This window comes from Pleurodeles waltl, chromosome 6, assembly GCF_031143425.1.
Source record: "Pleurodeles waltl isolate 20211129_DDA chromosome 6, aPleWal1.hap1.20221129, whole genome shotgun sequence".
NCBI classification, from domain to species: Eukaryota; Metazoa; Chordata; class Amphibia; order Caudata; family Salamandridae; genus Pleurodeles; species Pleurodeles waltl.
The window spans coordinates 43855783-43883425 of record NC_090445.1 but is presented as its reverse complement, the minus strand read 5'-3'; the positions used below and the strand labels follow the sequence as shown (position 1 = coordinate 43883425).

The 27643-nt window shown below is 42.9% G+C and overlaps 1 protein-coding gene across 1 annotated transcript in view; it reads right to left on the bottom strand.

Annotated features, from left to right (window-relative positions):
• Positions 1 to 27643, bottom strand: part of LOC138299143 (complement factor B-like) — a 196360-nt gene that overhangs the window by 93604 nt on the left and 75113 nt on the right. Inside the window, exons 8-11 of the mRNA XM_069237202.1 lie at positions 25679 to 25810; positions 25216 to 25305; positions 15641 to 15778; positions 7984 to 8081 (exon numbers count right to left, since the gene is read on the bottom strand). Of these exons, the coding sequence (XP_069093303.1) occupies positions 7984 to 8081; positions 15641 to 15778; positions 25216 to 25305; positions 25679 to 25810 (458 nt within the window). The remainder of the gene's footprint in view (positions 1 to 7983; positions 8082 to 15640; positions 15779 to 25215; positions 25306 to 25678; positions 25811 to 27643) is intronic.

Sequence of the window (27643 nt, the reverse complement as noted above, 5' to 3'; positions counted from 1 at the left end):
GCTTTTAAATAAAGCATTTTTTTTTTTTTAAGTGTAGCCCGTTTTCCTTACAGGAAAACGAGCTGAACTTTAAAAAAAACAGAAACCTTTAGTTTCGGTATTTTTTCAGGCCAGGGAGTGGTCCCTTGGACCACTCCCTGCCCTGAAAAAATATTTTTGGGTCCAGTCACAAACTGGAAGGGGTCCCATGGGGACCCCTTCCAATTTGCGAGTGGGTTACCATCCCCTTGAAGTGGATGGTAACTGCGATGCCATTTGCAACCGCGTACGCGGTCGCAAATGGTATTGCATCCCACTGCGAGTCGCAAATAGGAAGGGAACACCCCTTCCTATTTGTGAGTCGGAAATGTATTTTGCGAGTCGGTTCCGACTCGCAAAATGCATTTCTGCATAGGAAACTGCGTTTTGCGACTCACAAATGGCAAATTTTGCCGTTTGCGAGTCGCAAACAGTTTCCTACATCTGGCCCATAGTTACCTGAACCAGACTCCTTTTTGAAATGCACTTAGTTTCAGCCTGACTTTATTCATTTCCCAAGTCTGTACAGGAAGCCCTAGTTTTCTACTTCTAAGGGTCATCTGGTACACATTTGAGATATTGTTCAGTCACTGTGAGCAGAATCAAGACCAACACATCGAGTTTTACAAGAAGTGTGTATGGACTGTTCTTTTATTTCCTTTAATCTGTCTACCCAGCAAGTGTTTCCTCAGCTCCATATCATAGCCCTGGCACTCTGATATACCTCCGTAAAAAATTGTTGTCCAGAGATTTTCATTTTTGATTTATGTTTATTAAAGAACTAATTTAGCTTGGGTAGACATTGGTAATCTGGGCCGATTTTTTCTAGACAAAAGTTTTAAAAATAGCGGATGTGTTGCAATGATGATGTAATATTTCAGGAACCATGAGATCTATATACTTAAATTTGGTTTCAAAACATAGGTTTTGGGGAGACAAAAATAACTCTTCAGAGCAATCCTTCTGCCATTTTCCAAAATGGCGGCTCTATAATGATGTGTTTTACCCATCATATTGGTAATTAATTTTAATATTGTTTTTGTTTCAGGTTTTTCATTGATTCAAATTAGTAAACATGAACAAAGCAGGTGGTAGCAGAGGATCTTTACATCCTGACAGAGTGTTGCTGACTACAAAATCTGAGGACTCCTTCAACAAAGAAAAATGTGTCATTTGCCAAACTAATCCGAAAGAAAAACTATCAACTGCGGCTGAACAGAAAAAAGTTGCTGCAGAAATACGTCAAACCGAAGTTCACAAAAGATTGAAAATGATGGGTTAAGAGGATCAAATATTTTATCATTGTAACAACAAGTGCTACAAGTCATATACAATGGAAAAAAGCCTGGAAAAAAAATATCAATAAATAGCAGAAACCAGTGAATGACAAGAAGAATCCGAGAATTCTGAGAAAGCAACGACAACCAAACCCAATGCCCATTCACTTAGAAGACAAATGGCTACCTCTCGTCACCTCCAACAACTGATCAGAAAGCAGAGGATCTTCAATGTGTTATCTGTGGTTTAGCCAGAACAAGTGTCAAAAGGATTGACAAAAGAACAAAGTACAGACTATGTGAGTCTCAAAGGGCAAACATGTTTTATCTGCAGCTAGTTTCTTCCAAGATGAAGTTTTCAGCAGCGTAGCTGATCTAAACTGTGAGGGGAATGTATTTGCAGCAGATTTTCATGCTCATCTGAACTGCATGCATGCATACATTTGGAAATATGAATGCCCAATGAGCTAACAACAGCAACATACCTGCCAGGCTTCAGTTAAGTCTGCACTCTTTGAAAAAGCAAATTAAGTTTTAAAGCCACTCTTGAGAGCTGGCTACTGGCTCACATTCAGTGAGATCAGAGAGCTAATGGTCAACATTGATGAAACTGTATTGATCCATAATAATTAGATTAAGATTTTTCTGGTGAGAATGTACAATGACAGAATTTGTTTTTGTCAGTCTAACAAAAAGAATGAACCACTTATGGTGTTCTCAGCTGATTTGACCCCTGAAATTCTTGCTGCCGAAATAAGATTACAGGATGCAGTAAAATCAGCAGGAAGCATTTTAAGAAACGTCCTGAAAGATTTAGGGGGTCATTCTGACCCCCGCCAGTAGCGGAAGCCGCCGGCCTGGCGGGAACCGCCAGAAGACCGTACCGCGGTCAAAAGACCGCGGCGGTCATTCTGAGTTTCCCGCTGGGCTGGCGGGCGACCGCCAGAAGGCCGCCCGCCAGCCCAGCGGGAAACACCCTTCCATGAGGATGCCGGCTCCGAATGGAGCCGGCGGAGTGGAAGGGGTGCGACGGGTGCAGTTGCACCCGTCGCGATTTTCAGTGTCTGCATGGCAGACACTGATAATCTTGGTGGGGCCCTGTTACGGGGGCCCCACGACACCCGTTACTGCAATCCTGTTCCTGGCGGCCAAAACCGCCAGGAACAGGATGGCGGTAAGGGGATCGGAATCCCCATGGCGGCGCAGCCATGGAGGATTCCCCAGGGCAGCGGGAAACCGGCGGTACACCGCCGGTTTTCCGTTTCTGACCGCGGCTGTACCGCCGCGGTCAGAATGCCCATGGGAGCACCGCCAGCCTGTTGGCGGGGCTCCCACGGTCCCGGGCCCTGGCGGTTTTTACCACCAGGGTCGGAATGACCGCCTTAGATTTTGGACTTAATGACACATTTTGTGATGCCCCAGAGCTCGGCAAATCATGGGAGTCAGCAAGAAGGCCTGATGTTGTCTTATTATTTTTTGGATCATTGTTTAATATACGCAAAACAAAACTCTTCCAAACTTAGAGGGTCATTCTGACCCTGGCGGCCGGTGGCCGCCAGGGCCACCGACCACGGGAGCACCGCCAACAGGCTGGCGGTGCTCCAATGAGCATTCTGACCGCGGCGGTTCAGCCGCGGTCAGAAGCGGAAAGTCAGCGGCCTCCCGCCGACTTTCCGCTGCTTCTGTGAATCCTCCATGGCTGCGGAGCGCGCTCCGCAGCCATGAGGATTCTGACCCCCCTACCGCCATCAAGTTCATGGCGGGAAAGCCGCCATGAACAGGATGGCGGTAGGGGGGGTCGCGGGGCCCGCAAAGTATTTCAGTGTCTGCCTTGCAGACACTGAAATACGCGACGGGTGCCACTGCACCCGTCGCACCTTCCCACTCCGCCGGCTCGATTACGAGCCGGCATCCTCGTGGGAAGGTCGTTTTCCCCTGGGCTGGCGGGCGGTTTTACTGGAACCGCCCGCCAGCCCAGGGGAAAACTCGTAATACCCGCCGCGGTCTTTTGACCGCGGCGCGGTAATTTGGAGGGCGGGATCCTGGCGGGCGGCCTCCGCCGCCCGCCAGGGTCATAATGAGGCCCTAAATTTCTTGAGTTCGGAACAGAAGCTGACAACATTGAAGCTTTGGAGATATAAGTCTCATGAACTGACAAGTTGATGCGGTGCACATGTACTATCTTTTCCAAATCATGTTTAATGATTTATCATTAAACATGATGAAGAAACATCACAGCAAAAATAAAACTCCGCTACATACAAGTAGAGAGCTAATCACTTCAATGAACAGGATTCGTGTATCAAGTTATAATGACATAGTACAGAGCAGGAACTTGTTAGCAGCTCATACTGTAAAATCTTGTGAATTCGAAAGCACACCACTTCTGAATCACTTCACTAGGAAAGGATTTACAATTGCTGTTCTTGATAATTTTGATTTTGAAGACAGCTCTTCTTTGTCTGGAACATCCAGCACATGATGCTGCCATGGTGCTTTTTTTCAGGACTGTACCAATGAAGTAGCTGCTGGTAAACGATCTGTGTCAGTTGTAGGCATAAACAAACAAAGCTTCACACTTCTAACCCAACTGCCTTGCCAACATGCGCAAAATCACTACTATCGATCACCACGTCCCAATCTACCAGAAGGTTTTAAAGTGGCTGAGGACATGGCTCTTCTTCTACCTGTTGCTGCTGTCCGCAAAGCTGATTTTACGGAATTTATCATATTGCTCATTCAATGTGAACTAAAGGATGAAGAAAAGCCAATTCCTCTATGGGCTAGAATTCATGTTCTTATCTCCTAGATTACCGCTCCAATGAAGAAGGATGGGTTTTTACCAGTAATACCACCGACAGTAACATACAAAGCAACAGCAAACACAGCTCTAAAAAATGTCCAAAATGCACGTCCTCTTCTTGAAGACCAGCCTATCCTGCCAATTGTCAGTGCTGAAAGTGTTTGACATATTGTAGCTGACTTTTTTTATGAGCAATCCAGTAGAATTTCATGATCTTTATCCAATGATGGACGTTTTCCACATAACAAAAGTTGCGTTGTGGTGTGCAGGAAGTTACCTCAGTGGATGTGGCATAGACAATGCACTTATTAAGGCTGAAATCTTTGGAAGGGAAACTGTCCAGTTAGTATTGAGTGGAACCCATAATGTTCATCACTTATGAGGTATCTCATCATATCTGAGGCTATGGAAACATTGAGTTGGAATTCTTTCAAAAATTAGGTTTTGCATGTTTTATGTCAGAAGTGAACAAGGCACAGGATGCACTTTATTCAAAAGACATAATGCAAAGCCAGTCAGTGTCCAATACACTCAGTTCAAAATCAGAAAACCTGAAAAGCAAGTTAGTAGAGTTAGTCAAAGAATGTGAATTCATATCCGAACTTTGCAAGTACTGGGGAAATGGTTTACACGTGATAGCCCCAGTAAAACATCTTGGTACATGCTAATCAGGACGGTGATTTAGAGCTGTGAAGACTGTGGAATCCCTGATTACTGTGTTTCATGAATTCAACTGCATAAACTACCTGAGATATGGGTCCTGGTATTTGGAAAGAATGAAGAAGCAAGAGGTGGAAAAAATGTACCTCTAAAGAAAATTCATCCAAAGACATTTCGTCGTGAAAGATAGAGAGGGAAGTTTGAATGCTGTAGGTCCAGGTATGAAACTGGAACAGACGATCCAGAGATCACAGAAAAGCTCCAAGGGAATTGTTGGTCAGAAATTTAAAAGTGAATATCTTGCTCAATTTACCATGAAGTCCTTTCTATTTGCAATGCTTTCAGAGAGATGACAAATTCAAAATGAATGGATCATTGTGAAACTGTTCCTCACCGGAAGCTTGTGGGAAAGAGATGGGGAATATTTCAATAAACATGTCGACAACCTTCTTCGTTTCTTGGAGCAGCAAGGAAACCCCTTTGAAATGACTGAGCCTGTGTGACTACACAACTTCGTGGCCAAACAATATGTGTATAACTATAAAAAGACATGTCTACTAGATGTCCTAAAACATGGATCAAAACTATATTCAGAACTGAAGCTGGAGAGATTTGTACTGAAAAAGAAAAACCTGTTTGACATAATCACTAAAGCGAAACTTTCAAACTTTAATTGCCATAGTAAGAGTTTCGTCCGGCCAGCCACTACAAAACAGGTTACAAAAAAACAACTTTCGCAAGCACATAGAGAGATAGATGTAGAAAAAGAAAGAGGTGAAATGATCAAAGGCATTCTGTTGCATGATCTTCTTCCAACAAACGCATTATTTGATGGAGATGCTTTCACCTGAAGAATTTCAATTAAAAAAGGGGTCTTCATTGAAAACAGCTGCTGTTGTGGACTGTATGTCACAATTGCGAATGGTCAAGATTTCATCCATGCAAAACTTCAGAGAGGTCGTTCAGACTGTTCTATAGATATCAAAGTCAGTGTGCGCCTTCCAAAAACTGCACGTTGTCTTTGACAGTTATCTTGTACTATATGTCAAAGAATGTGAGAGAATTAGACAAATGTCTACAAGTGGAACAATTGACCTTGCCTGCATCAAAAATTCGAGGAATTGGTGCCTGCAGCTATATATTCAACAGATATGGGCCATATTGTTCAGGAACTTAACAGCAAATTGGAGGAAGCTGACATTCGTGTTGTGCCACATGATGAGTGGGCTGTTCAAAATGGTTCCAATCGAGTCATTGTACTGTCAAATGATACAGATGTTATTATTGTGCTACTTAGATTTGTTGCAACGTTCATAAGTTAAGGATTGTCAGAGTTATGCATACGTTATGGAAATGGTGAGAAAGGACACTTAGGGCCTCATTTCAACATTGGCGGGCGGCAACCGCCGCCCGCCAACTTGTAACCGCGGTGCGGCCGCAAATGCGGCCACACTCCAGCGGTGCCCATTATGACATCCAGCGGTGTTGCGGACGTGCCATGGGTGCAGTTAAACCTGTTGCGCTTTTCACTGTCTGCACAGCAGACAGTGAAAACAGTGTGGGGCTGTGCCAGGGGGCCCGCGACTCCCCTTCCTACCGCCATGAAAAGGCTGGCGAGAAGGGGACTCATAATCCCCTGGGCCGCGCTGCAAGCAGCGCTGACCTGGCGGATTGAAACCACCTGGACTACCGTGGCGAAAAACTGCCGGACCCGGCGGTGCGACCACGGCGCTTCCACCACGGTCGTAATACGCAAGTTTGTACCGCCAGCCTGTTGGTGGTACAACCTCCAAAACAGCCCTGGCAGGCTTTGACCGCCAGGGTTGTAATGAGGGCCTTAATCCCACTTCATATTCTATACAAGAAATTTGACCCAGAGGTGCCCAGTATTCTTATCAAGGAACATATTCTTATGGGTGATGACACTATGAGCAAAATTGGAACAAAGCTTGGAGCTTTAACTGATGAACCTGTGAAGTGTCTAAAAGGATTTGCTGGGAGAGAAGAATAATGTGATTTTAAAGAAGTAGAAAAATACCTTGTGTGTGTGTGGAACACGAGTTCTGACTGTCACACATTTGGCGATCTTCGGTACAGTGAGTTCAAGAGATCAGTCCCGCTAAGTGACCTTCCACCAATGCCATATTCTGTTTGTGGACACATTAAAAGAGCATTCTACTTGATCCTAAGACATGTAAATGTTTTGGATCATGCACAGGTATAGAAAGATCAGTGTGAATTTGGTTGGGAAGATATTGATGGGATGCTAAAATCTATGAAATTTCTAAAGCTTCTATCCACAGAACTTACACGTACATGTACTTGCAAAACCTGTGCTACAAAAAGATGTCCCTGTTGATATGCTCTTCTCAAATGTTCAACATTCTGCAAATGTACCAGAAGCAATTGCCGAAACAAATGAAGTGAACTATAAAAATGCATCTAAAACAGGAGCAATAAACATTATTTTTTTCATATTCAGATCATAAACATTGGTGTATACATAAAAGGATTAAATACCATTATTATTTGTTTCATTTCTATATATGTCTCTTCTTCCTATATTATAGCAGCCATTTTGGAAAATAACAGAAGGGTCCTCTGAGGAGTTATTTTCTGTCTCAGTAAGACTACTTGACCCCCAAATCCTAAGTTTTGACACGAAAATGAAGTATATTGGTCTCATGGTTCATCACTGCAACACATCCGCCATTTTTAAAAAATGTTGTTCAGAAACATTTGGTCCAGATTAGCAATGTCTTCCCAAGCTAAATGATTTCTCTAAGGATCCAAAAAACACAAATCAAAAATGAAAATCTCTGGACAATAATATTTAATGGAGGTATATGAGGGGTCGGGATTATCAATAATGTGTGCAAGTCGTAGATTTAGCACTTCAATAAACACGCTGTCAGACCACTCTCAACACACATTTCATCAGGCATTCTTACCCAGACTTCATCAGGGCTTTATGGGATCTCCCATGCTGATGCATTTAAATAGTATTATTCATCATTATTCTCTATATACATATCATAAAAGTCTTATGTGACTGATAATTACAGACATTACTAATAAGGATAAGTATCTTTTATAAGTCTGCCATCAATGCCAAGAGACATTTTAGAGTAATGTGCAGATTATAAAGTGCCCAACATTTAGCTATTTTATTATGTGTTGTTCTTTCAGGCACAAAAAAAACTGTATATAGCTCTGCAGACTCACAATAATAGAGATAGAGACAATCCATGGGTTTTTTTCCTCAGATGGGGCATCATCATACTCCTTCGCCATCCCACACATGTTCATAGCAGAACTCTCATCTGTGTATGGGTAAAAAAAAGGGAAATTATATTAAGATGGAGGCAAGATAGAGGCTGTATATACAGATGCTGAACAAGTGTTGCACACTACATACCCCACTGAATATGAATTGTAGGTTTCAATTTATGGCCCACCAGTTCCATCTCAACACATCTTCTGACGTTTTCACTAACACAGAATGAACTTTATTTAGGGTGGTTAAGAGTATAGTGGGCCCCAATAGGCTTCTCTCTAGCTCAGCATCTTTTATTAACTAAAGCAGTTCTTATCACCAAAGCCATTCCTGATTGCCTGACTGGAGCCTCTTCAGTAAAAACAGTGCTGACCAGTTGCAATCCAGTGGCTATGGTGGACCAGTATGGAGGTCTTTTATTTCTGAAGATAACCTCTCAAAACAGAGGTTTTCTTCAGAAAATGAAAGATCAGTCTCCATGATGAGCATGTTGTTTTCTCCCAATGCCAGGGGTACATTGTTTGTAACACTGAATATTTTCCTCTCCAGGACCAGCATGGTGAGTGTGGTGTACATGGTGAACCTGAACTGAGACAAAACTTCTGACACAGCAGCAGAAGGCTGCCACCATGTCAGACACTACTGGACTCACCTAGAGGGTTTCCCCATACCTCTGGGAAAACCAGAATCCCACAAGCTCTAAAAGAGACAGAGGATGCAATGGCTGAGCTGAATGGGTATTTGATATTTTTAGGTGGATGTCCTAGAACCACCATTCTCGGAATGGGGTCCTGTAGGTTACCATGGCCTATATCTGCTGGCTCATTATAAACCTAACTCTCCTCTCACAGGGAGCATGTGCACAGCACTTTTTCACTCTAAGGCTCCATACACTTCTTGATTTTGACCATTTATGTTGCAAATATAATACAGGGTAGTGTATAATCCTTTCACCCTGGAGGTCACCTCTTTCCTTGTAATTCAACTATTCATATGAAATATTGGAGCAGGTCCACAGATTTCAACTGATTGCTCCAAAATAACTGGGTCATAGGAAAAAGCTCATTAAAAGCACACAGATTATGTTTCAAAAGCCTTGAAGAAGGCCCATGAATGTATGATTCATCCACAGGCTGAAACAAATGCCTGCTAAGCTATGTGCTATACATCATCTGTTAAGATCAATTTCAGTGTATATAGAAATTTCAGTGCATATAGAAACTTTTGAATGAATTCAAAGCCCTGGAAAACAGTAGATAATCAATCCTGTTGTATTTGATAGTACCGCCTTATTATACACTGTCACACACTCTACATTCAGAGACTGTCATATAAACAATAGTTTCACAGTGTGGGGTTTTAATCAATATTTTTTTTAATCTGGTTCTATCAACTGCACATCTATCACTCACTGGCATCATTAAAGTTTAATATAATCTTGTAGAACAAATTTCACCCATACATCTTCAGAATTGGCACCAGCAACGACTTATTTATCAGAAGCTAGAAATTAGAGTATGAACAGTGATGTGGAGGTCCTCCAGTAATGAAAGATACATTCTCACATCTTGTGTCTGCTATTCTCAAGTTACATGAGTGGTTTAACAGTACTGAAAACTAAAATGTCATCATCACGTTTCACTGAATGTTATTGCATTTTTGTGGATTTTATTTTAGCAAGTGACATTTGTTAACATATTTCCCTTTCTCAGATTATCAGTGAATGAAAAAGCTGTAAATGTTTTAGGACAATTTTACTAAGTTCACCAATTCATAATTTGCATCATAGATGATTTTTGGAAGACTTGTAATCTGTGAACACACAGTTTGCTTTCAGTTTTATCACAACAGCCCATACTAAAATGACATGCTGTGGAAAATATAAAAACTATACAATTGTAACTTTCACTCTAGAATAATATCATATTAAAGGAATACCAAGGTTTTAGTGTTAAGCTTTGATGCAGAACCAGGAGTACAAGTAAGTAACATTTTGTTTTGCATAATAGAATCTTCTCTGATAGTGATAAACGTAGAATAGAATCACAAACATATCCCTAATCTGCGGTTATATGTCGAATAATATGAAAAAATAATAGAATTACCTATGGGTAACTAACACTGAAGTAAGAGTTAACCAAACAAATTCTCTAAAGCTGTTTGTCCTAGCAGTGTATGAGCTCTTGATTGTTCATCCAAAAAACAATGGTTGGTGAAAAGTGTGTATAGAATTCCAGGCAAATGCTTGTTTATTAAGACTACATTTAACCAATCTGTGTAGAATGAGCCCTGAGTTTCCCTGAGAATTGTTTGTTAACTAGTTATTAATAACATGCATAAAGCAATCAGTCTAGCAATGGATTGCTTGGAAGAAGTCTTTCTGTTCCAAAATGGGCCATATTTAACAAACGGCTGATTTGTTTTGCTTTGTCTTATCTAAATAAAACTTAAGGGCCCTTCTAATATCTCGTGAGTGCAAAGACATTTCTGCTCGAGAAAAATAGTGGGAAGGACAAAATCTGACTTGTATGAAAATCTGATACCCTTCCTTTCTACCCAAAGTAGTATGTTCTGAGGACTACCCTTTTGCTATGAAAAACAGTATAAAGAATCAACTGCTGGGAGAGTTTGAATTTCATTGTCTCTTCTGGCAGAGGTAATCACTAGTAACATACCTACCTTCCATGAAAGGTGCTGCAATGAGGCATTATGCATAGGCTCACAAGATGGAGCCATTACTTCTGACAAAACCAGATTCAGTTCCTAAGAAGGTGGCTGTAGTCTGATTAAAGGGAAACTCTTCTTTAATCTTCCAAGAAGTATTTTAGTACTGAAATGCTAAAAAATGATTTTTGGGGAGGTCCTTTTCTTTAAGCTGTAATAGCAGCAATATGAACTTTAACTGAAGAATGGTGTAGCTTAGACTTGGCCAGATGAAGCAAATAAGGTACAACACCTTCTTGGCACATACCAGGCTCATGGCCATTGCTTAAAATACATCTTTTCCAGGGCTTCAGGTCAGCAGTCCTTCTTCTTCTTTAGGTTGCAGGAATTTATCTTCCTCGGTTCTGGGAGCCCCTAAATACTCAATTTAGGGGTGTGTTTAGGTCTGGGAGGGCAGTAGCCAATGGCTACTGGCCCTGAGGGTGGCTACACCCTCTTTGTGCCTCCTCCCTGTGGGGAGGGGGGCACATCCCTAATCCTATTGGGGAATCCTCCATCTGCAAGATGGAGGGTTTCTAAAAGTCAGAGTCACCTCAGATCAGGGCACCTTAGGGGCTGTCCTGACTGGGGAGTGACTCCTCCTTGTTTTCCTCATTATCTCCTCCAGCCTTGCCGCCAAAAGAGGGGGCAGTGGCCGGATGGGTGGGCATCTCCAATAGCTGGGATGCACTGTGGCGCTGTAACAAAGGGGCTGAGCCTTTGAGGCTCACCACCAGGTGTTACAGTTCCTGCAGGGGGAGGTGAGAAGCACCTCCACCCAGTACAGGCTTTGTTCCTGGCCACAGAGTGACAAAGGCACTCTCCCCATGTGGCCAGCAACATATCTGGTGTGTGGCAGGCTGGCAAAAACTAGTCAGCCCATACTGGAAGTCGGGTATGTTTTCAGGGGGCATCTCTAAGATGCCCTCTGGGTGTATTCTTACAATAAAGTGCACACTGGCATCAGTATGCATTTATTGTGCTGAGAAGTTTGATACCAAACTTCCCAGTTTTCAGTGTAGCCATTATGGTGCTGTGGAGTTCATGTTTGACAGACTCCCAGACCATATACTCTTATGGCTAGCCTGCACTTACAATATCTAAGGTTTTGCTTAGATACTGTAGGGGCATAGTGCTCATGCACATATGCCCTCACCTGTGGTATAGTGCACCCTGCCTTAGGGCTCCCCACCAGCACACACAAGCTGGAAAGCAGTGCGTATGTGCTGAGTGAGGGGTCTCTAGGGTGGCATAAGACATGCTGCAGCCCTTAGAGACCTTCCCTGGCATCAGGGCCCTTGGCACCAGGGGTACCAGTTACAAGGGACTTACCTGGGTGCCAGGGTTGTGCCAATTGTGGAGACAAAGGTGCAGTTTAGGGAAAGAACACTGGTGCTGGGGCCTGGTTAGCAGGGTCCCAGCACACTTTCAAATCATAACTTGGCATCAGGAACGGCAAAAAGTCAGGGGGTAACCATGCCAAGGAGGCATTTCCTTACAAAATGTATGACCCATTTGTCTATAGCTACTTGTTGGAAAATGGGTTATTGGTAGGGCAGGTAGGTACCTACACCTAGCAACAAGCCACAAACCTCCACAAAAGTACAGTTAGGTCTCAGTAAATTAATCCCAGCTCTACCCTTGGTAGCTTGGCATCGAGCGTCAAGGCTTAACTTAGGAGACAAAGTGTAAAGCATTCAAATATCACAAAACAGTAATTAAATAAAACACAGGAAACAGTTTAAAAATCCAAAACCAATTTATAAAAATAGCTTATATTTTTATCTTTAAAATGACACAAAAACGATTAAAATCGGTTCAGGGGAACCGGAGATATGAATTTTTAAAGTATTATTATTTTCTAGCGCTTAGAAACAAAAAGCGCCAATCGGGTCATCTGGTTGCACCAGGACCGGGGCAAAGTCAAACTTTCAGGCCGACCGCGATGGAGCCCTGCTCGGCTACAAGTCGCGGGAGGCCTCGGTTAAAAAGTTACCTTCTGACTTAGTCTCTTTTTTGATGTTTTTCTTCCCCGGGACGAACCTGCCAGTTGGATCCGACCTCCTGGAGCCCTTGTCCGGATACGCGAAGTCGGTTTCCTCGGTGGTGATTTTTACCTTCGGACTTAGTCGTTTTTTCGAGATGAAAATCCTTCGACCGGGGTAAACCTGGATCTTGATCCGACGTCCGTGGAGCCCTTCTCGGATACGATGGCTGGAAGGTCCCGGTCAACTTTTTACATTCGGACTTAGTCTCTTTTTCGGATGTTTTTCTTTACCGGGACGAACCATGAAGTCAGGCCGGGTGGCGGTTGAGGCAAGCCGGCTAGAATTTCCGCGTCGGGTCGGTCACTTTATGGAGCTTTTTTCTAAAAATTCTCCAATCTTTTCCAAACTTCTGGGGCTTCACCCAGATGTTCTTTTAAGGTTCTTTTGGGGTCCACAGCTTACCCCAAGGGTCCAGAAGTTCTGTGATGGTCCTTGGGAAGTGCGGACTTCAACTCCCAGAATGCACCTGGCGCAAACTCCTTTTTGGCCACTGGACAGTGGTCAGCTGGTCACTTTTTCAGGAGTTGGTGCAGGGGACTCTGGTTAGCAATTTTTCACCTGTAGCAAACAGGGAGTCCCTCCTTGAACCAGTGGAAGCCAGGCAAAGTCCTTCTTGTGGTGAAGCCCAAGTGTGCAGCTGGTGCAGTCTTTCTGAGTGCAGGGTCCAGGTGCAGGCCAGGGGTCCAGCAGGGCAGTCCTTCTTCTCCTTGTAGTTCTTTCTTCTTGAAATTTGGTGGGGATCTGAGGCGTGGGTGCAGGTCTGCCAGTTTTATCCTTGCTCCTGGGTGAAAAGCAGGGGGGCCCTGGTTCTCCAATCAGGGACAGGATCGTCCCCCTGTGATGACCACTTCCTGGGAAGTGTGGCAAAAATCCATCCCAGAAGGCAACAGTCTCTAAAAATCCAAAATGGATGAATCTGATTTTTGGAGGAGAGATCTGGCTGAGCCCACCCACTGGTGTGGCTAAAAATCATAAACACACCCCTCTCCTGCCCTCTCCTAATCTAATCAAGGGGGCACCTAATTGTCTGGGGTTGCAGGGTGTGGGGGTGTTGCTGGGTGCTGCAAATGTCCTTCTCTGCCTTTGAAGACCAGTTTGGCAGCCCTCCCCCTTCCTGCCTCACCATCTGCTGAGGGGAGATTCTCTCCCCCAAGCACATTCCTTTGTGTGAAGTCAGGCCACTTCACACCTCATTAAAGTAGCCTGGCAGAAGCTGCTGCAGGCTGGCCAATCAGAGCACAGCAGCAAAAACAATGCAGAGCTGAAATTGGCAACTTTTTAGGTAAAGTCTAAACTTTTTACCTGCACTAGTTATATTAAATCCAACAACTGGAAGTTGTGGGATTTATTATAACAATCAATTTGATACCAAATTCTTGGTATGTAACACTTAAGGAGACTTTAAAATTTTAAATAAAGTCTGCCCATTCTAGCCTATGAAGGCCATTTACTTCAATGAGGGAAAAACGAATTTGGCTGTTTTTACCTCACCAGGGCTTATAAATCTATTTTTATAAAGTCCCTGCTTATAGTTACATGGCACCCAGCCCTAGGGGCACATAGGGCACAGCTTAGGGGTGACTTATATGTAAAAATAAGGTAGTTTAAGACTTTGGAAGTACCTTTAATTCCAAAGTCGAATTTGCATATAACTTTAATTTAAAAGCAGCCAGCAAGGCAGGCTTGCTTTTAAAATGACACTGGGCACCTCAGCAATGCACCTAGGTGTGCACCACCTATGCTGTGGTCCCTAAACCTACATGCCCTACCATATACTAGGGACTTATAGGTAGGTTAACTTAGCCAATTATAATTAGCCTAATTTGCATATCCATTTTACACAGAGCACAGGCCCTGGGACTGGTTAGCAGTACCCAGGGCACCATCAGAGTCAGGAAAACACCAGCATAAAGTGGAAAATGGGGGCAAAAAGTTATGGGGCCTCTGCAATCAGCCCCAGTTTCTCACACTACTTTTATCTACTCTTGTCAGATGGTTTGTAATACTCCCTCCAAATGAAGTGGGTAACGGACAAGGAGTGGTCATTCACAGTTCTGACTGTGAGGGGGATTTTGAATATGGTCTCTGCTGTTGGTGGTGCTGCTAGCTTCTTCCTCTGCCATTTCTCCGATGGTATTGAGACTATTGTTGGTGATTTTGACCTTGAGATTGGGAGTAAGAAGACCACTGAGGGAATAGAACCCTCTGTGTATGTAGGTATCTCATATCCCTCTTTCTGTATTGAGAGTTGTTATGTATTTCATTTCCTTCAAACCAATAGCTTTAAAAGTCCCCATTTCTTATTTCATGCATTCCATCCCCCATCTACAAGTCTCCTACTCTCCTAATCCAGTGGGATTAATGCTTCAATACCCATGTCTTTTTTTGACTGGAGGCACTGAAACAGGTTTGTGTTCTTGGCTGTGATAGATGGGATCTTGATCTGCTGGTTTGTATTTTTTAGGAAGTCCAGGTGTTGCTGACTTTACCATTGCTGGTGTTAAGGCTTTTTTCCTCGGCTAATTCAGCAAAACTCATTAATTGAAGATTAGGTCTTGGAGAGGCTCTAGGCTGTAACGGCTCCATGATCACAGAGACTACTGTTTGTGGCACTTCCATTTGGATGTTTTGTTTTGTGGCTCCTCTTATCAGGACATCTTGAAAAGTTAGTACATCATCAACCAGAGATGTTCTTACATGTGATGCAGCTGGAGATGTAGGATGTTGCATTTCTCCTGCCTTTCCAAATTCCACACACTGTAGTACTGAAAGGGCAGCAGTGCCTGTCATACGGTTCACTCAATTCATTAGATTCTCCTATTTCTGTATTGATGAAGCAACAATAAAGGCTCACCTATCATGCTATCAAAGGTCTTCTGGAGATCTATTATGTCCCTCAGTTTGAAGACGTGAACCTCGTTCGTCTTTTTGGAAGCTAGCCCGTTGATCTCTTCATCGCTTACGTCCTCGCTCAGGCCAAATACATACACATCTAAGGTAAACACAGAACAGGTATTCAGGTTATCTTTTAATGTTTGTTTGAAAGCTATATACATATGTAGAAATAAGGGATGATTGGCACACATAAAAAGGTGAACGAGCAACAGAAAGACCTGGAGACAGGGAAACAGAAAGAGGGAGACACACAGAGAAAGAGGGGAAATAGATATATGAAAAGAAGAGAAACAGCCAAGGTCAGGATAGGAGATAGACCCATGGAGTAGGAGAGCAGAAATACATATAGAGAAATAGGAGACAGAAATACACATTAATAGGAGAAAAACATATAGACAAAGTAGGGAGACAGACATACAAGGATAAACATATAGGTAAAAAAGGAATATAAGAAAAGAAGGCACATAGACCTGTGGACAAACAGGGGAGAAAGACATATACAGAAAGAGGTGGGCATAGACATATAGAAACATTGGGAAAAAACATATAAACATGATTGGGGGTCAATAATAATGTCTCTAAAGCCATACACCTTGTACATCCATCTGGACATCAGAGATGCCCCCAGCATGAGAGTTGGGAAGGGCCTTTTCTTTCTGCAATTGCTCTCTTTCAGACTGGGCTTTAGCAACCAAGCCTTATTCCAGGATCTGGAGGGGGTTAGAAGGAAAGGTTTCCTAGTCCTTAGTTCTAGTCCTCCTTCAGGAGAACATCATTTGAAATCAAAAGCATTGAATAGCTTGCCCATGTGCAGGATTCTGGAGCACTTCTTTCAAATATATCTTTCTTTGTGTTCAATTTTCTTCTTACTTCAGGAAGGCCAAATTCCTACATATAACATTTTTTCCGCAGCCTTTAAAGTAGTTAATATTGGGCAGTTCCTTTTATTTATTTTTAGACAGGCCAAATCAAATGATCTTTAAAAAATAAAAGTGTTACTAGAAATAGAGCAATATTTTTAAAAAACCTCATTAACACACCGTGTTTATGGGAATTGAGTTCAAGTAATCAGGACAATGTAGACATATAGGGCCTGATTTAAATGTTGGCAAGATGTGTACTTTGTCACAGAAGTGTATGCATAACACTAACTTGAAGGTCTGCCCACCTGATTTAAATGCGGACCTTCAGTTTGGCTATGGCAGGTACTACTCAGTCAATGCCAAAGTCAAACCTCTCCAATAGCCTGACGGAGTAAGGGCCATCAGGGAAATAGCTACAAGTCCACCCGTCCAATTAGGATGGGCCGACGTGTAACCATTTTTTTACTGTCTGTCACCACCAGAAATATCCTGGGGGTAAAGGACAGTAAAGCACAAATAATTCTTGCCCCGCCATGTGAGATGACTCCCACGGTGAGGGAAGCGTTACTTTTTTTTTCAAAAAGAAAATCCTGTTTCGGGAGTGAAACTAACAGTGCTAGCAGCTGACGCAGACACATTTGCTAATAGTCTATTATTGTCTAATTTAAGATATTTATCTCAGTAGATGCATCTTTCATAATTCCTAAAACATTTCCAAGTTTTGAGAAACTTTTTCCACCTTCCTATTCTTTTAGCGTATAGGTTTTTCATTCTTATAGACTACCAATAGTACAGATCTTGAATCCCGGGACATTGAGATGTCTAAAGAGCCTTGAATAGACAGAAAAGTCCCTGTAGCTCATCACATCCTCAGATCTTTCCCATGTACTCACCATGCTTCACCTGGGACAGCTATCAGAAATGTTCGCATGTCAACCATGCAGTGCATGGGGTGTAGACTAGTCACTGGGCGTACACACAACAAAAGTTGCCCCTCACTCCAGAACGTAACAACTATAGGAAGATATTTCTTGCCACTCACCCTGAGTAAGATTTAGGTCAGTCTTTTTCATCAACCTCTTTTGTGCGAGGCAAAAGGCTTTACACTTTACACTGCTACACTAGCTTCACCACTATTTCCCTAGCATGTCCCATTTGAAGAGGAAGTGATTTTCTTACAAAGGTCTGTATTTGCAGAAAATATGGGGGACATTCCGACCCTGGCGGTAAAAACCGCCAGGGCCGGGGACCACGGCAGCCCAACAGGCTGGCGGTGCTTCCCAGCCCATTCTGACCGCAGCGTTAAAGCCGCGGTCAGAAAAGGGAATCCGGCGGTTTCCCGCCGGATTTCCCCTGCATGGGCTGAATCTCCATGGCGGCGCTGCAAGCAGATTCCGACCCCCTTCCCGCCATCCTGCTCCTGGCGGTTTTTACCGCCAGGAACAGGATGGCGGGACGGGTGTCGTGGGGCCCCTGAGGGCCCCTGCACTGCCCATGCCTAACAGGGCCCCATAAAGATTTTCACTGTCTGCATTGCAGACAGTGAAAATCACGACGGGTGCAACTGCACCCGTCGCACCCCTGCAACTCCGCCGGCTCCATTCGGAGCCAGCTTCATTGTTACAGGGCCTTTCCCGCTGGGCCGGCGGGCACCCCTTTGGCGGGCTCCCGCCGGCCCAGCGGGAAAGCCAGAATGGCCTCCGCGGTCTTTTGACCGCGGAGCGGCCAAGTGGCGGTTTCCGCTTGCCGGGCGGCGCCCGCCGCCCGCCAAGCTCAGAATGAGGGCCTATATGTTTGAACTGAGGAAAGCTTAGAGCCTTGAGAAACTCTTCAGTTATTGCCTCGTTATTACTGATCCGGTCTTCTATTTTTCCTTTCCTGACTTTTTCCCTCTTCATGATTGTCCATTGTAGAGCTGATGGACATAAGAGTTCCAGGGCAATTTCAGTGCAATCGAAGATTGATGCATCTGTTACATTATAAAATATAGCATGTGTAATTAAAAAGGCTGCTAAGTAAAAGGCTTTCCAATCTGGGAGAGCCATCCCTCCCTCTTCTTGATAAAGATTTAACCTCTCTAGACTTTTGCAAGGTGTTTTTTTATTCCATATAAAGCTATTGCTCTTAGCATTCGATTGGGTAAAAAAACAGTTGTAAAGTGCACTCAGATTTCAGAAAAACGAAAAATCAATAAAGGTATAATGCGCAACTTAATTATCGCCACCCTTCCTACAATCGTGATCGGTAGATTATGCCATCTTTCTAATAGAAAATCAATCCATAAAAGTGTGTACTTTAATATATATGGATCCTTCCGTTTTTCTAAGACTAGTCCCCAAATACCTAATTGGGTCTTTATGATAAATTGATTGCAGAGAGTGAAGCAGTGAGTCTACTACTGTATTGAAAAGTAGCATTTCAATTTTCGCAGTGTTTAATCAATAAACAGTGAGTGCTGAGAAAGACTCAAGGAGCTCAAAAAATGTGTTCATAAAGATTTTATAGCTGGTGTTTAACAAAGTCATAGGACAAAATTAATTTACATCCTCTGGATTTTTATCTTTATTAATCAATCACTTTTACAGTAGTAGTATATATATATATATATATATATATATATACACTTTTTACTTTACTACAGTAAGCAAGTACCCATCTCATTGAATATTTATATCCCCCTTATCTCTACCCACCCCAAAACATTAAAATCTCTCTTACCTCCCATTACCACTACCCATCCCTAAACTCTAAAGTTACCTTTGCCTCCACACACATTCTGAGCCTAATAGCACCCTAACGTCCCTTTACTTTTAACCATCCCAGCCCCTAAAGTTACCCTTTACCTCTACCGACTCATGTCGAAACCTGAAAATCACCCTTACCTCCCTTTATTTCTATCCACCCCTTAGCCCTAAAATAATCCTTACCTCCCTTTACTCTACCCACCTCAAAACCCTAAAATCACCCTTACTTCCCTTATCTCAACTCTAAAATCAACCTAATTTCTCTTTCCCTCTACCCACTCCAGAAGTTACCTAACTTTACTTAAACCTCCCTTTACCACTACCTATCCAAAAAACATCAAATCACTTTACCTCCCTTTATGTCCAACCACCCCTAGACCCTACACTCATCTTTATATCCCTTTACCTCTAATCACCCCAAAATCCTAAAATCACCCTTGTCTTCTTTTACCTCTACCCAGCTCTAAACCCGAAAATCACCCTTACCTCCTTTACTTTTACCCATCTCTAAACTCTAAAATCACCCTTACCTCCCTTTACCAAAATCACGTTTTCTTTAAGTAACATACACATTATGGGATTGATTTAGACCACGGAGAACGGGGAGTACCCGTCATCCGAATTCCTAGATGTCTGACGGGCTAATGGACATCTCTTGCATTTGGCTGGAACATCTGTCACAGTGGTTCCTTTCAATGTTCTAAACGTATGAGGGACACCTCCATCAACATGATGGTACCATCTGTCATACTTTTATCCTGCAGGATTATGTGGTTGAAAATAAAAAATTAACGCCCCCTACACCACAGGAGTTGTCTTCAATAGTGCAGGGGTTGTTTTGTAGTTTTTGCTGCCCTTATCACCAGGTTATACCTGGTTGTGACAGACAATTTAATTAGCCATTTGACCGACCACTCTTAACCAGGCAGGCGGTTAAGCTCGCACAGCCCTTACTCCATTGGGTACTCTCTGCGGCAAACTTTAAATCAGGGCATTGGTTATTTAAAAAATAATACTTTGCTTGGTAAAGCACTGCGTGTTAAAGGTAGAAATAGTTAGCTGCGTGGTACTTACCTGCGTGGTAAAGGCATGCATTTTAAAGGATCTGTGGTAAATTGAACTCTCCTTACATAAGTCTTCCAGTCAGCTAGGCTTTCTGTGAGTCTTCTCTGGAATGAGGAAGCAGGTGCAGTCCAGCTCATTGCCAAGCTCTCGTTTTCACCCCAACTTATGGTGGCAAGGGGACGCTACATGATTCCTAGCAATCTAGAAGAGATTCTACACCAGGTCTAGTGGCTTCTCTGCCACCCTGGTTTACAGGCCTGGAGCCGGATGACAAATGTTGAACAAATTACTGTCTAAGGTTTGCAGGCCTTATATCATTATGCTATCATGGAGTGGCCCCCTAAGAGGGTCTGCGACCTTTAAAGTTATGTAGGTTCCTCAAAACCTAGAGCAGCCTCTGAGCTTGTTGCTGTCCAGATTTCATGGGCTTCTAAGGCCAGAATGCAGAGTCAGACCAGTTTTCACTTTGCAAGGTGTGATGTGTGTTGCCCAGTATGCACTGCCTAAGGAGAAGAAAATGACAAAGAAATGAGGGAGAGTGATTTCCCCCAGGAGATAGGAAATCTATACTAGACAAAGGAAATTACTTGCATAATTTCCTGCACCCACCAGGCACACAGGTTTTTTTAGGAGGGTGGTAGATAAGGTATATGTTCAGGAAGGGATGCCCAAAATAAACATCAGCTGAAACCCACAAGTTTACTTGTGAAGCAAACATATTGCATTCACACAGATATACATCCTGGTAACTGCTCCAAGCAAACTGAAGCAATGAACCAGCCTATGGGACTGTACACGTTGTTCACTAGGGCAAAGCAGCAGCCAGTAACTGCACAGAGGTCTAGGTAGAATAGCCTTTGGTCCTCAACTACTTTTTCTCTGCCATCTTTGTCAATCATTGTATAACATTAGCCACCCTCATGCAGCAGAAATATGTTGCCCCCTGAGATTAGAGCTCCACTTAAATGTCAACAGAAGCAGAAAAAGGAAATTGAGCACATTCAGGGAGCTTGCAAGGTGGCCAATAGATGACAAAAACAAGGTAAACCAATAAAACAAGGTCCTACCACAAACAGACATGAAGTTGAGGAAGCAGAACAGAGATGGCAGGTCAGTACGGAAACAGTGTAAGAGGGAAAAACAGGTATGCACATGAAAAGGCTTATGGCATATGGAAAAAGAGATGGCTGGGCATTCTGCAATATATATTTTCTTAGTACTGTGAAAATATAGTTCCTGCCTTTATCATGATTATATACCTACATGTAATACAGTGTTGATAGTCACACATATAACCAGGAATGCTCCAATATTTTACAATCAAACATGGATGCTGTTTTATAGTAATTTGAAGCTTCCTGATGCATTGAATGCTCTTGCTACTTCTCATGGCTCTAGTAGACCTGGAAGTGAGAAGACTCAGAGTTTTACATTTGCACATTTCCTAGAAGTGCGGCCTCGCTTTCGAACCAGGCAAGTGGAATTTGGATTTAGAATAATGAACCTAGTGTTGTATGTATGAAAGATATACAGTGAGCATGTTCAAGTGTTATATACACTGATTGGGTAACATTGAGAGTGCTGCAGTGTTGTACATAGTGGTTGAGTGACAGCCAGAGCGCTCCAATGTTAGATGCACTGTGTACAGTGAGAGCACTCCAATATTATATATGCTGTCTGAGTAACAGTGAGAGCGCTTCAATGTTATATACTAACTGAGTGATGATGGGAGCGCATCAATGTTATATATACTAACTGAGTAATGGTGGGAGCGCTTCAATGTTATATATACTAACTGAGTAATGGTGGGAGCGCTTCAATGTTATATATACTAACTAGGTAACAGTGAGAGCGCTCCAGTGTTAGATATACTAACTGAGTAACAGTGAGAGCGCTCCAGTGTTAGATATACTGATGGTGTAACCGTGGGAGCGCTCCAGTGTTAGATATACTGATGGTGTAACAGTGAGAGAGCTCCAGTGTTAGATATACTGATTGTGTAACAGTGACAGTGAGAGCGCTCCAGTGTTAGATATACTGATTGTGTAACAGTGAGAGCGCTCCAGTGTTAGATATTCTGATTGTGTAACAGTGAGAGCGCTCCAGTGTTCGATATACTGATTGTGTAACAGTGAGAGCACTCCAGTGTAAGATATATTAACTGAGTAACAGTGAGAGGCTCCAGTGTTGGATATACCGATTGTGTAACAGTGAGAGCGCTCCAGTGTTAGATATACTGATTGTGTAACAGTGAGAGCGCTCCAGTGTTAGATATACTGATTGTGTAACCGTGAGAGAGCTCCAGTGTTAGATATACTGTCTGTATAAGAGTGATCATGCTTCAACGGTGGATATACTGATTGTGTAAAAGTGAGAGCACTCAAGTGTTAAATATACTGATTGTGTAACAGTGAGAGCGCTCAAGTGTTAAATATAATGATTGTGTAACAGTGAGAGTGCTCCAGTGTTAGATATACAGATGGTGTAACAGTGAGAGAGCTCCAGTGTTAGATATACTGATTGTGTAACAGTGAGAGCGCTCTAGTGTTAGATATACTGACTGTGTAACAGTGAGAGAGCTCCAGTGTTAGATATACTGATTGTGTAACAGTGAGAGTGCTCCAGTGTTAGATATACTGATTGTGTAACAGTGAGAGCGCTCCAGTGTTAGATATACTGATTGTGTAACAGTGAGAGAGATCCAGTGTTAGATATACTGATTGTGTAACAGTGAGAGCGCTCCAGTGTTAGATATACTGATTGTGTAACAGTGAGAGAGATCCAGTGTTAGAAATACTGATTGTGTAACAGTGAGAGAGCTCTAGTGTTATATATACTGTCTCTATAAGAGTGATCACGCTTCAACGCTGGATTTACTGATTGTGTAACAGTGCGAGTGTTCCAGTGTTAGATATACTGATTGTGTAACAGTGAGAGAACTCTAGAATTAGATATACTGTCTCTATAAGAGTGATCATGCTTCAACGCTGGATATACTGATTGTGTAACAGTGAGAGCGCTCCAGTGTTAGATATTCTGATTGTGTAACAGTGAGAGAGCTCCAGTGTTATATATACTGATTGTGTAACAGTGAGAGAGCTCCAGTGTTAGATATACTGATTGTGTAATAGTGAGAGAGCTCCAGTGTTAGATATACTGACTGTGTAACAGTGAGAGAGCTCCAGTGTTAGATATACTGATTGTGTAACAGTGACAGAGCTAAAGTGTTAGATATACAGATGGTGTAACAGTGAGAGCGCTCAAGTGTTAAATATAATGATTGTGTAACAGTGAGAGCGCTCCAGTGTTAGATATACTGATTGTGTAACAGTGAGAGCGCTCCGGTGTTAGATATACTGATTGGGTAACAGTGAGAGCGCTCCAGTGTTAGATATACTGACTGTGTAACAGTGAGAGAGCTCCAGTGTTAGATATACTGATTGTGTAACAGTGAGAGAGCTCCAGTGTTAGATATACTGACTGTGTAACAGTGAGAGAGCTCCCGTGTTAGATATACTGATTGTGTAACAGTGAGAGTGCTCCAGTGTGAGATATACTGACTGTGTAACAGTGAGAGCGCTCCAGTGTTAGATATACTGATTGTGTAACAGTGAGAGCGCTCCAGTGTTAGATATACTGATTGTGTAACAGTGAGAGCGCTCCAGTGTTAGATATACTGATTGTGTAACAGTGAGAGAGCCCCAGTGTTAGATATACTGATTGTGTAACAGTGAGAGCGCTCCAGTGTTAGATATACTGATTGTGTAACAGTGAGAGCGCTCCAGTGTTCGATATACTGATTGTGTAACAGTGAGAGCGCTCCAGTGTTAGATATACTGATTGTGTAACAGTGAGAGAGCCCCAGTGTTAGATATACTGATTGTGTAACAGTGAGAGAGCTCCAGTGTTAGATATACTGATTGTGTAACAGTGAGAGCGCTCCAGTGTTAGATATACTGATTGTGTAACAGTGAGAGCGCTCCAGTGTTAGATATACTGAAGGTGTAACAGTGAGAGCGCTCCAGTGTTAGATATATTAACTGAGTAACAGTGAGAGGCTCCAGTGTTAGATATTCTGATTGTGTAACAGTGAGAGCGCTCCAGTGTTAGATATATTAACTGAGTAACAGTGAGAGGCTCCAGTGTTAGATATACTGATTGTGTAACAGTGAGAGAGCTCCAGTGTTAGATATACTGATTGTGTAACAGTGAGGGAGCTCCAGTGTTAGATATACTGATTGTGTAACAGTGAGAGGCTCCAGTGTTAGATATACTGATTGTGTAACAGTGAGAGCGCTCCAGTGTTAGATATACTGATGGTGTAACAGTGAGAGGCTCCAGTGTTAGATATACTGATTGTGTAACAGTGAGAGAGCTCCAGTGTTATATATACTGTCTGTATAAGAGTGATCACGCTTCAACGCTGGATATACTGATTGTGTAACCCTGAGCGCTCTTCACTGCTAGATATACCACCCGCGGAAGACTATATAGAGCTTCAGTAGTATTTATATTGACTAAGCAGCCCTACAAAGAGCTTCAATGTTGGTAATAACAGTAAGATCCCTCCCCTTTAGATCTGGGGTGATCCCGCGCAATTATATCTTTCAGGATCTTCCGACCACACTCCATGTTGAAAAACAGCGACAAGATCAGCTCCTGATCACATTGGAGCCCTTTCATTTTCTAGAATGTAGTGTGTTCTTGTATAAATAGGTGTTGTCTTTGGCACACAATGTAGAAATGTATCTTAATGAAGGCGAGAGGTATAGTGACAAAGTACATCACAGAACATGATGCCACTTGCATATCAGTGGCGCAGTTGGTATTTGCTCCTCTTGGCTCCAATCCTGCTTCCTTACCCAGATAGTCTTTTCTCTCTTCAGTGATTCTCAAAAAGTCATGGATCCTCAACATAGAAATTTTGGGGTCTCCTCCCATGTTGGATTTTCCTAGAAAGAGGGGAAAATATATGTAATGGAGGCACTAACGGTGTGACATCAATCTTTGAATCCATTCACAGTCTTACTTGTGATTTGTAAGTCCCAAAGAACAATAACTACAATAAGAATAAAATCCTGCTGCAGATTAGTGCCTGAGGAGGCTCTGCACAGGATTTACACCAGCACTTTCTATCATGTTGAGATGAAAAAAAGAATGGACTCAAACTCTGTCTCTGCTACCAAATGGCTTACTGATAGTTTCTGACCTCAGACTTCCTCATCACTGTCTCTCTTGTTCACACAGTGATTTACCATTTCTTCCTTTCAGGCTTTCTAGGTAGGGATACACAACTGCTAAGATATATTAATATTTGGGACCTACCATCGGTCATGAGGATGATCACATGCCGGATATCCTTGAACTTTTCAGCGTTACGCTGTGAGTGGAGACTCATCATGTTGTAAACAGCTTCGATAGCGAGACGGGTGTTTGTACCCGATTTGCCTTCGTGTTCTGTGGAATAGAGAGATAGGCTCAGCGGTGTAATTCAAAGGGGCATCCAGTGAAAAGAGCTGGACCTAATACACAACATTACATCATCAGCAATCACCAACAATAATGGTTCCGGAAAATCCCTTTGCTTGAGAATGTCTGTTTGGGTTTTAAAACCTTTTGCGACACCATTCACTTGCTGACCACTATAAATAAGCCCACACATTGCATACGAATAACTGTTATAATTAGATATTCCAGTAATCAGCTATCGATCTGATATTGATCCATAATCTCCCTTCAACAGAAAACAGATCAGAATTAGAGAGATAATAAGGACTCTTAGGTCTAACTCTTTACTATTCCCAAACAATAAAAACCACCTAGTGGTGAGACAGATAATTATCATACATTCCGCACAACCCTGATTGCACCTATACCTTCCCCTTCAAGTGGCAACATAGTTCATAGCATCTCAGACTTTCCCCTGCAAACATTACATGGAACTTTATTGATTCAATACCTGAGGAACATTATTGAATGCTGTTGATATGCGCTCCATGTGTACACAAGATACCACACTTACAGTATAGCCATCTTGTAGAGGATCAGCATCTCATGTAACAGGTCTTGAAAAAATCCTGGTCAGTCTCCAAAACCCCAGTGGATCTTCTCTCTCTTCCAGCCCCCAAGCTACCCCCATCCCTGCTAGGCCCTCCAATGAAGATGATCATATCTCAGTTCTTTAAGACTTGGAGGGACATCACTTCAAACAGCATAGTGCTAGACATTTTCCAAATGTTCCGGTTAAGGAGGGTAACTACCAGTGGTGTATACTTAAATTACAAAATGAAATGAAGATCATCTCCATCCAAGAGGCATAAAAGTAGTTTAATCAGTATGCTTCCCTATAGGAAGTTGGCTCTGTATGTGCTATTTCAAAGTAAGGAATAGCATGCACAGAGTCCAAGGGTTCCCCTTAGAGGTAAAATAGTGGTAAAAATAGATAATACTAATGCTCTATTTTGTGGTAGTGTGGTCGAGCAGTAGGCTTATCCAAGGAGTAGTGTTAAGCATTTGTTGTACATACACATAGACAATAAATGAGGTACACACACTCAGAGACAAATCCAGCCAATAGGTTTTTGTATAGAAAAATATCTTTTCTTAGTTTATTTTAAGAACCACAGGTTCAAATTCTACATGTAATATCTCATTCGAAAGGTATTGCAGGTAAGTACTTTAGGAACTTCAAATCATCAAAATTGCATGTATACTTTTCCAGTTATTCACAAATAGCTGTTTTAAAAGTGGACACAGTGCAATTTTCACAGTTCCTGGGGGAGGTAAGTTTTTGTTAGTTTTACCAGGTAAGTACGACACTTACAGGGTTCAGTTCTTGGTCCAAGGTAGCCCACCGTTGGGGGTTCAGAGCAACCCCAAAGTCACCACACCAGCAGCTCAGGGCCGGTCAGGTGCAGAGTTCAAAGTGGTGCCCAAAACACATAGGCTAGAATGGAGAGAAGGGGGTGCCCCGGTTCCGGTCTGCTTGCAGGTAAGTACCCGCGTCTTCGGAGGGCAGACCAGGGGGGTTTTGTAGGGCACCGGGGGGGACACAAGTCCACACAGAAATTTCACCCTCAGCAGCGCGGGGGCGGCCGGGTGCAGTGTAGGAACAGGCGTCGGGTTCGCAATGTTAGTCTATGAGAGATCTCGGGATCTCTTCAGCGCTGCAGGCAGGCAAGGGGGGGATTCCTCGGGGAAACCTCCACTTGGGCAAGGGAGAGGGACTCCTGGGGGTCACTTCTCCAGTGAAAGTCCGGTCCTTCAGGTCCTGGGGGCTGCGGGTGCAGG